We start from the raw sequence: 10,533 nt of genomic DNA, 5'->3' as shown, positions 1-10,533 counted from the left end.
CAGTTGATAAGACACGGCCATATGTTACTCGGCGGTGTTAAAAAGTTAATCACATATTGCGCAGGGATTAGTGTCACAACAGATTCCATTTACGTTATGCAGTGGGAAACTCGGGCTTTAATTCTGTGCTTGTAAAAGGAACAGCAGATAGGAGAATCGGCGGGGTTCTGATTATGCACTCCAGTACAGAGGGGGAAATTCAATCTCTTCAAAGCAGAAAGTAGAATTGAAAGAAAACTAATATCGGATAGCAAGGCTACTGATAAGCTATTTGTTAATCACTAATTAGCATTCGGAGCTATTGCTGCCTTTCCCACGTGTGAAGAACGTCTTCATGCAATAATAACTTCAACCTTTGTTTATCCTAATGGATCCTGTGCAGGGTTGAGACTCAGACCTAGAACTGGAACCCACCTAACGCTGGGGAATCAGATATATTTACGCACGGCGCTAATTTCTGTTATTTATAGGCAATGGTTCAGGAGGCTGCGCTCAATCTAATGAGATTACACGCTCGACAGAAATGAATGCTTTAATCTTTCTCATCCGGAGCATCGAGATTTAAGACAGACAGTGTTCATTTCGGACTGAAGTGAAGGGAATAGCTTCAGGTCGGTCCCGTTGGTGCGGTGGACTTGTGTGAAATATGGCGGCAAGTGCGTTCATTTTCCTGGCGCTTCTATTGCTGCAGCATGTGCCCACCAGCGAGATGTTTCAATCCACGCTGATGCTGGACATGGCTCAGGTCCTACTGGATAAGTACTGCTTCCCAGAAAACCTAGTTGGGATGAAAGAGGCCATCGGGCAAGTCAATCAGAGCGGCGACATACTGCGTGTGACTGATCCCCAAACTCTTGCTGAAATGTTGACCTCGGGGGTCCAGGGGGCTCTGAACGACCCCCGGCTGCTGGTCACGTACGAGCCCGGGGCGACGCCCTCTGAACCCGTCGACCTCCCTCCCCCGAGCCCCGAGATACTCATGGCCTTGATCCAAAATTCAATTAAGTTCGAAATTTTGGAAAATAACGTGGGCTACTTGAGAATTGACCACATTATTGAAGAGGACCTCGTCAAAATGGTTGGCCCGATTCTGGTGGACACGATTTGGAAATCCATGGTGGCCACCAACGCGATGATCATCGACCTCCGCTACAGCAGCAGCGGAAAGGTCTCTGGTATCCCTTTCATTATATCTTACTTTTGCGATTCGAACCCTGCAATTCACATCGACTCCATCTATGACCGACCGTCCAATACCACAAAGGATCTCTGGACCCTGCCCGTTCTGTTGGGTGAAAGATACGACAAGGATAAAGACGTTCTGGTGCTCACCAGCAGGAACACCCAAGGGGTGGCCGAGGACGTGGCTTACATCCTGAAGCACTTGGGCCGTGGCCTGTTGGTGGGGGAGCGGACAGCGGGAGGCTCGCTCAACGTCCAGAAGTTCCGCATTGGCTCGTCTGACTTCTTCATCACCGTTCCCCTCTCCAGGTCAATCAGCCCCATCACCGGTCAGAGCTGGGAAGTGAACGGTGTGTTCCCGTGTGTGCCTGTGAATGCAGATCGAGCCCTTGAGAAAGCCACCTCTATTCTAGCCGTAAGGAAGGAGATGCCCAATGTAATCCAGAAGGTCACCCAACTGTTGGGCGAGTACTATTCCTACGTGGACCATGTACCTTCTCTGGCCCTTCAAGTTGCTAAAATTGCTCGCTCGGCTGTGACTTCGGAGCGAGATCTAGCAGCAAAACTTAACTATGAGCTTCAGGCCATCTCTGAAGATCCTCGTCTGATGATCAGCGTAGGGCCAGAACCTCCGGTCACCAGAGAACGGAGCCCAGATGAAGACTTACCAACGGATGTCAATTATCTCCGGCAGATTGTCGACGCTGTGTTTCAAGTGGAGATCTTACCGGGAAATACCGGCTACTTAAGATTTGACGTGTTTCCCACTGAGTCGGCGCTGACAAAACTGAGCCCCTACATAGTTGAGAAAGTGTGGGAGCCGATTCAAGACACTGACAATTTAATTATAGATCTCAGGTACAATGTGGGTGGCACTTCCGCCGCTGTACCGGTGTTGCTCTCATATTTCCAGGACCGAACCCCACCCGTTCGCTTGTACACCGTATTCAACAGGCTGAACAACTCCACCAGAGAATTCTCCACTCTTCCTGATTTGGATGGGAGCTCTTATGGATCAAAAAAGGGTGTCTATGTGCTGACCAGCCATCGCACTGCCACGGCGGCAGAGGAGCTAGCCTACCTGATGCAGTCACTCAGCAGGGCCACCGTGGTTGGCGAGATCACATCCGGCACCCTTCTTCACTCGCAGTCTTTCCACATCGAAAATACCAATATGTTTATTACCATCCCTTTCATAAACTTTATAGATAATAATGGGGAGAGTTGGCTCGGCGGCGGCGTGGTGCCTGATGCCATAGTATTGGCGGAAGACGCAATGGATAAGGCGAAGGATGTTCTAATGTTCCACGCTAAAGTGTTTAAGCTGGTGGAGGACACTGGAAATCTCCTGAATGTCCACTATGCCATCCCAGAGGTGGCTGCCAAGGTCAGCTCGCTGCTCAGTTCCAAGTGGCAGGACGGCTTGTACCGCTCTGTTGTGGACTACGAGTCGCTGGCTGCTCAGTTGACCTCCGACCTGAAGGAGACCTCTGGTGACCACCGCTTTCACGTCTTCTACAGCGAGAGCGCGCCTGAGGTCCTGGACGACCACGTAGGCAGAATCCCTTCCGCAGAGGAATTGGACCACATCATTCAAGCCCTCTTCAAGGTTGAAGTGTTGCCAAACAACATTGGGTACCTACGTTTTGATATGATGGCCGACGCAGAAATCATCAACGTTATTGTCCCACAATTACTGGACCAAGTATGGAACAAACTGGTCTCTACCGACCTTCTCATTATTGACATGAGATACAACGTCGGTGGATATTCAACTGCAATTCCAATTTTATGCTCTTACTTCTTTGACTCTGAACCTATCCGTCATCTTTATACTGTGTTTACCCGCTCCTCCTCGTCCAGTTTGGAAATATGGACACTGCCCAAGGTACTTGGCCAAAGATACGGCTCCAATAAGGATGTCTATATCCTAACCAGTCATATCACGGGCTCTGCTGCAGAGGCGTTCACCAGAGCAATGAAGGACTTGAACAGGGCGACGGTGATCGGGGAGCCAACGATTGGAGGTGCCTTGTCCGTAGCCACTTACCAGATAGAAAATAGCAACCTCTATGTATCCATTCCAAATCAAGTTGCACTGAGCGCTGTGACTGGGAAGGCTTGGAGCGTGTCCGGTGCTGAACCGCATGTTTTGGTCCAAGCCAATGAAGCTATGGGCGTGGCCCTCGGCATCATCGAGCTTCGGGCCAAGGTTGCCGCGATTGTGCGCACGGCCGGCAAGTTGGTGGCTGATAATTACGCGTTTGCGGAAGCCGGTGCCAAGGTAGCGGGGCAGATCGCCGACCTAGTTCAAGAGGGGAAGTACAATGTCATTAATTCCGAGCTTGAGCTGGCTCAGAAGTTATCGGAGGACCTGCAGAAACTCTCGGGTGACAAACATCTCAAGGTAGCGCATATCCCGGACAATCTGAAGGACCATATCCCCAGTGTCGTCCCCATGCCGGTAGGTTAACAGACACTCTCTAACCCGGAATAAAACTTATTTCGATCCCAGGACATTGAACAAGCAACCTATTCGGCACTTGTATGCTTTAACCCCTCCTGTTTCCTTTTCCCAGATTCCACCTCCTGAGATGTTTGAAGACTTGATTAAATTTGCCTTCCAGACGAAAGTGTTTGAGAATGCTGTCGGCTACCTCCGGTTCGACATGTTCGGCGACATTGAATTAATTACCCAAGTCTCGGACCTGATGGTGACTCATGTATGGAATAAAATCGCGCACACCATTGCATTGATTGTGGACCTGAGGTAATGCAGGCAGTACTATTAACCTTCCCTTCATGGTGACGCGCAGTCCAAGCCTGAATGGGCTGGAAATTGGAAATATGCGCAAAATTGAGCGGTTCCTGCCCGTGTTGTCAGAGAGTCACACAACACGGAAACAGGCCCCTCCTCCCCACTGAGGTCGTGCCGGCTCACAAGCACCCGTTTGCTCTATCCCTACAAAACTCCCATTTTATTCTCCCCACATTGCCATTCACTCTCCCAGCTTCTACTGCTCACCTACACACTAAGGGAAAGTTACAGTGGCCAGTTAACATACCAACCCGCATATCACTGTGTACTGCCAACATTTAATGGCGATTCCATGGGGATCAGCGCTCAAATAGTCTTCACCTATTGGCTAAGCTAGGTAATTGGACAACTCCGCCGTGTAATGTGTGTTCCGCGCTTTGAACAATTACTGGGTGCCAAAAATATTTAAAACTAATCAAAAGACATTGTCAAGCTTCGGTTTTACGAGAGAATCTCGTTAACATATCTGACATATGACATATTAGCTCCAAGCAAACCAGGTCGGATTATCTTTGAGACTAGTTGGGTAGGTCTTTCAAAGAGCTAGTATACAGAACTCGGAATGAAGGTTTCCTCTGCCTTGTATGAGTCTATGGTTGAGTCATGAACATTTCTCAGGTAGGATCTTCGCTGATAGCATGGTCAGCACTGTAATGCCCTGCAAGCAACGGCCATCACGTTAAGGTTCAATAGCTGCAATGTGTTTTCATTCCAATGGTCCCAGATGCTAGGTACATAGCTACAGAACCTTTCTTGGAGGGTTCCAGTGTAAGAAATGATAGGGGACAAATAAGTAGAAGACTCATCTCAACAACTGGATGTATTTCTATCCATTTTACCAGCTCAGGATCTGCGTGGTTTCATGTCCTAAATCGGGCGTGAAGTCCAGCGTGAACAGAAGGCGCCTTGGGGTGGTGAATGTCAGAACTGGAATTGGAACTGGTTTATTATTGCCAAGTGTACCGAGATACAGTGAAAAGCTTTTTTTTGCGTGCCATACGGACAGACCATTCCATACATCAGTACATTGAGGTAGTAAAAAGGAAAACAGAATGCAGAATATAGTGTTACAGTAACGCAGAAAGTGCAGTGCAGGCAGACAAATGAAGTGCAAGGACCACGATGAGGTAGAGTGGGAGGTCAAGATTTCATTTTTAGCGTCTGAAAAGTCCCTTCAAGACTCTGATAACAGTAGGTTACAAACTACTCTTGAGCCTGGTGGTGTGTGCTCTCAAACTGTTGTATCTTCTGCCAGACAGACGGGGAAGGAAGGAGAATGACCGGGGTGGGAGGAGTCATTGATATTGTTGGCTGCTTCCCCGAGCCAGTGGGAAGTGTCAACAGAATCAATGGAGGGGAGGCTGGTTTGTGTGATGGACTGGGCTGTCTTCACAACTCTGCAATTCTTGTGGTCTTCGGCAGAACAATTGCTGTACCAAGCTTTAACACATCCCGGCAGGATGATTTCCATGGCGCATCTGTAAAAAGTGATGAGAGAAGTTGGGGACATGCCGAATTTCCTTAGCCTTCAGAGGAAGGAGAGGCATCTCCAGCTCAGCATCATCCATACAGACAGGGGTGTGTGCTCCGCCCAGCTTCCTGAAGTCAAGGGTCCTGACACCAAATTCGGATCCTGTTTGCGCTAAAGTGCAACCTCTCTAGAAGGAAGTAAAGTACAGATGTAATGTGGAAAACAATAGAAATGAACACGTTGATTTACCCTCCCAGAGGCAAGCCCTTTCTCTTATTCCAAGTCTTCCAGTGTTCTTGACCTTCTAAGGATAATCTCTTCAACCATAATTTTATTCTATTCATCCAAGCTCTTCTTTTTTTGGTAACTTCCCTCTCCCTGGACACCAACTGAAAGTTTTCTCCATCATGTGAAAATGGAAAGATACATTCTCCAGTCGCAGTGGAGACACAAGAGACTGCAGATGCTGGAATCTGGAGCAAAAAACAATCTGGAGGAACTCAGCGGGTCGAGCAGCCTCTGTGGGAAGAATTGAATTGTCGATGTTTCGGGTCGACCCCCTGCGTCAAGCTCGGCCTGCTGAGTTCCTCCAGCAGATAGTTTGTTTCTCCAATAGCAGACTGGTAGGGTTTCCTCACCAGAAGAATAAGATGTCCAAGACATTGCTGTGCGGCCGCGCGGTGTGTGTGTGTGTGTGTGTGTGTGTGTGTGTGTGTGTGTGTGTGTGTGTGTGTGTGTGTGTGTGTGTGTGTGTGTGTGTGTAGACAAAACAATTACTATAAGTTACAAAAATAAGTAAATAGTGCAAAAGAGGAATAACGAGGTAGTGTTCATGGGTTCATGGACCGTTCAGAAATCTGATGGCGGAGGGGAAGAAGCTGTTCCTGAAACATTGAGTGTGGGTCTTCAGGTTCCTGTACCTCCTCCCTAATGGTAGTAACGTGAAGAGGGCATGCCCCGGATGGTGAGGGTCCCTTAATGATGGATTGCATATGTATGTCCATGTATGTGTATAATGCATGTGTCCACCTGACTGTATTTATGTGAGTGTTTGTGTGCATGTGTGCATTTGTATATCAGTGTGGACGTGTGTTTGGGTCCTTTCATGTCTATCAGTGTGGACGTGTGTGTGTGCATGTGTGTGAGTGCCCATGTAACTGTTTGAAGGTGTGTGTGACAGTGTGTTGAAGGAGGTGTCTGTGTGTGTTATGTCTGGGTGTGTATATCGTTGATCTCTTTTGTACCTTGATCATATTTTTATGGTATAAATGCATATTGTTTTTACTGAAGTACGCTATTGAACAATTGCCCATCATAACGTTCCGGTTGGTTGGCCGATAAGTGAAAGGTTTCCCAGTGTCAACAGGAAGCTCCAGCAATAGCTGACAAAAATCAAGGGCACTGAGCTAAAAGAACATACTTTTAATTCGTTTTGATATTCAGGTTCAATCATGATAAGGAAAAGGCGATATTGTACCAGCTGATCGAGGTGAAGCAGAGCATTCCAGGGCTCCGGATGATGTACTCTTGGTCTTTCTGTTCAGGGTATCTTTGTTCGTCCAAACCGGCCAACTTGGATGAAAGCTTTCTCCGTTGGTTGGCTGTGATTGAGCAGCATAAAACGGGTTTGAGGCGGTCACCATCTTCCCCAGAGAGAATAGGCACAATACGGCAAGCTACCCGTAGCTTGATATTAATTTGACATTAATTAATCTTATCCAGGACTCCTAAAGGTTGGCTAACGTAGAGTGGGAAATAGTAATGTCGCTGTAGGGCAACAGAGGGCGCTATTGGGACGGGAACGATAGCAAATCATTCGGGCAGAAGGTATCCAGTACTGGACCTGAGTGCGACTGCCGGCCTGCTTATACCCTGCATGGAAGTTGTTGCATGATTTGTTAGCAGCTTGTATCGCCTGGATTAAACAAAGAGGTGCTCTGGGGGGACTGAAACAGTGATTCAGCGTATAGTCTGAAATTTGACGATCAGGTTCAGAGTTGCTGATCATAATGAATCACAGTTCGTTATAGATTTCCGGGATTTCCTCCCTATAATTTAAACGCTGCAGCTTTCAATTCCGACCAAGGTTATGTTACTGGAAGCTCGGACTTTAATTTTAATGCCCAGGAGTTGTACTGGTATTTGGTGAATGGGAAATATTTCCATGAATTTAACCCTAAAGCCATAAATTACAGTTTTCCTTATTGCTTTAATAAATTCAAAAGTTTGATGAGCTACATAATGTTATCAACGTTTATCAAGTGAACTTGACATGGAGTGCGGAGATTGATTCAGTGCGACTGTGTCAATGCTGACCGAGAAATCAGTTGGTTTTCAAGTGTTGTTACACCCAAGTTCACCAGTGCAGTTCATCTTAATTCATTCAAGGGATGTGGGCTTCGCAGGCTGAACCAGCATCTAATTGTCCGTCCCTAGCTGCCCTTGAGCAGGTGATGGTGAGCTGCCTCCTTGAACCACCCCAGTCCTTGTGGTGTGGGTATCCCACAATGCTGTTAAGGAGGATGTTCCAGGATTTTGACCCAGCAACCGTGAAGGAACGGGGTTTTCTAAGTCAGGATGGTGTGTGGCTTGGAGGACAACTCCCAGGGGTGGTGTTCCCCGTACTTGTGCTGCCCTTGTCCTTCTAGCTGGTAGAGCTGGTGGGTTTGGAAGGTGCTGTCTAAGGAGTCTTGGTGAGCTGCTGCAGTGCATCCTGCAGATGGCACGAACTGCTGCTACTGTGTGTCAGTGGTGGAGTGAGTGAACGGTTGTGAATGGGGTGCCTGTCAGACGGGCTGCTATGTCGCGTATGATGTAGACAGGCTTTTGGGAGCTAAGAGGGGAGTTACTCGCCGCAGGGTTCCCAGCCTCTGACCTGCTCTTGTGGCCACGTTGTGTGTGGCTGCAACTCTTGTAATTACCCTTTTGTTTTGTTTTAACCTCTGTACAAGGCGAAACTAGTGGCTTGTTAGTGGCAGTATCTTGTGACAAGAAAAGCAATTTTTTTTTAATGCTTCCATTTGATCAGAAGGACAGTGCTACAAGACTTTGTGGTCGCAATGTTATTTGGAGAGGCATCACTGTGACGATGTTCCATGACAGAAACCTGACCTAGTGCGAAAAATTTGAATTCATTTTGCAATTTGGAAGCACGACAACTGGATTTTTTGCATTAATTGTTATCGTAAACTTAACAGCAATCGTAAACTTTCTTTTATTTATAAATAATCTTTCAAATATTTCAAATATTGTTTACAAAATATTCAAAATAATCAAATAATTGCTATGCACGAACCAGAAGAGCTTAAAATAAAAAAAACAGAAAATGCTGCAAACTCTCAGCAGATGAGGCCGATTCTGTGGGAAGAGAAAGAGATGTTTCTGCTGGAAAGAAATGTTTCATCTCGAAGGCCCTTTGTCTGCTTAAGTTACATCTTATTTCTTTTAAAAGAATGTATTTGTTAATAATAGTAAATAGGAGCAAGTATGCAAAATTCAACCATGGTTTTCTGATTCTCCAGCAGAATAACATAATAATTATAATTCTCGGTCCGTTAACGGATTGGGAGGGCGGGGTTGAGGTAGTGATTAGCAAGTGCAAGATGGTAAGTAAATTCTGTTGTTTTAAAACCAACTACGCTCCATCGTGAAGGAAACAGACAGAGGTCAGAGGTGCGCTCTGTTCGGAGCTAATTATTCAATGCACCGCACAACCGATTCTAACGGAGACACGAGAGACTGCAGATACTGGCATCTGCAGCAACAGATAAGATGCTGGAGGAACACACCAGGTCAGGCAGCATCTGTGGCTGCAGTGTAGACCAACCCAAGACGTCGGATGTCCACTTCCCTCCACAGATGCTGCCTGGCTGCCGAGCTCTTTCAGCATCTTGTTTGCTGTAATAGATGTTTCATTGTTTCATTGAGTGAATGGATTCAAGGGGCCTTGACATTTAAGTAACGCGAGTGACGAAGCCTCCTATAACGACACCACGGTGGGATGTATCAGTCGGATATCCGCTTCGTTTTTCACTCCTCGTGTTTAAATTAATTCTGGTTCTTGCTTAATTTGCTCTGTACCCCCTCCGTCCCCTCACCAATGTATTGTTGTTTACAAGTTTAACTAATGCAAACACATATGTGTGATGTAGGAATAATATTGGAGGACCCACCTCTTCTATCCCAGCCCTGTGTTCCTACTTCTTTGACGATGGGAACCCGGTGCTCCTGGATACAGTTTACAATAGACCTATTGACACAACCTCCGAAATATGGACCATTCCATGGTTGGCAGGTAAGAATAAAAGACAACATCTGCTTCAGCGTTCGCTCTTAGCCATAACCCCCTCTAATTGCTGTTTTGTTTTGTCAAGGGGAGCGATATGGTTCTAAGCGGGAGCTAATCGTCCTCACAAGCAACGTCACTTCGGGAGCCGCGGAGCAATTCGCCTTCGTGATGAAGAGAGTGGGAAGAGCTCTGATCGTGGGCGAGTTGACGAGCGGCGGATGTCACCCTCCACAAACCTACCATGTAGACGACACCAACCTCTACCTGACCATGCCGACCGTCAGGTCGTCCAGTCCGGATGGAACATTCTGGGAAGGAGCCGGAGTCGCACCTCACATCGAGGTGCCCGCTGCCACAGCGCTGGAGACAGCTAAAGAGATTCTGAGAAGCCACTTGCACGGACGTACCTAATTCACTCCTCTGTAGAGGCAAAGCGTATAATTAAGTAGCTAATTGTTTCCTGAATAAAATGCCTAGAGTTCGGATTAGAGGGTGAAATCTCAGTGTTGAGACTACACGCTTTAGATATGAGTGCAGTATCATTTCTCAGCTGATGTCGCTCACGGTGAAAGAACAAGTCACCACTGACTGTCTGATGTGTGCTTTTCTATTGGAGAGTCATTCCAGGACATTTTGGCACCATTAGCTGACCTCATTTTGTTTGCCTTGTTTGCACTTGGTTGAGATATTTATTTTCTTGCATTTGATGTAATTGTTTTTAGGTTAGTCACTATTTGCTTTCTTATAGTTTGCACGACTGTTCCAACTTCCATT

The 10,533-nt window shown here is 46.9% G+C and overlaps 1 protein-coding gene across 1 annotated transcript; it reads left to right on the top strand.

Annotated features, from left to right (window-relative positions):
* The first annotated feature begins 646 nt into the window (after nucleotides 1-646).
* On the top strand, nucleotides 647-10,235 carry rbp3 (retinol binding protein 3). The gene is made up of 4 exons (XM_052041342.1): nucleotides 647-3,646; nucleotides 3,762-3,952; nucleotides 9,623-9,765; nucleotides 9,845-10,235. The coding sequence occupies exons 1-4, from the start codon at nucleotides 647-649 to the stop codon at nucleotides 10,168-10,170; spliced, it is 3,660 nt and encodes a 1,219-aa protein (XP_051897302.1). The 3' UTR covers nucleotides 10,171-10,235.
* The last annotated feature ends 298 nt before the right edge of the window (nucleotides 10,236-10,533 follow it).

This window comes from Pristis pectinata, chromosome 30 (assembly GCF_009764475.1).
Source record: "Pristis pectinata isolate sPriPec2 chromosome 30, sPriPec2.1.pri, whole genome shotgun sequence".
Taxonomy (NCBI): domain Eukaryota; kingdom Metazoa; phylum Chordata; class Chondrichthyes; order Rhinopristiformes; family Pristidae; genus Pristis; species Pristis pectinata.
The sequence above is the reverse complement of the archived record's forward strand: the minus strand, read 5'-3'. Positions and strand labels throughout refer to the sequence as shown.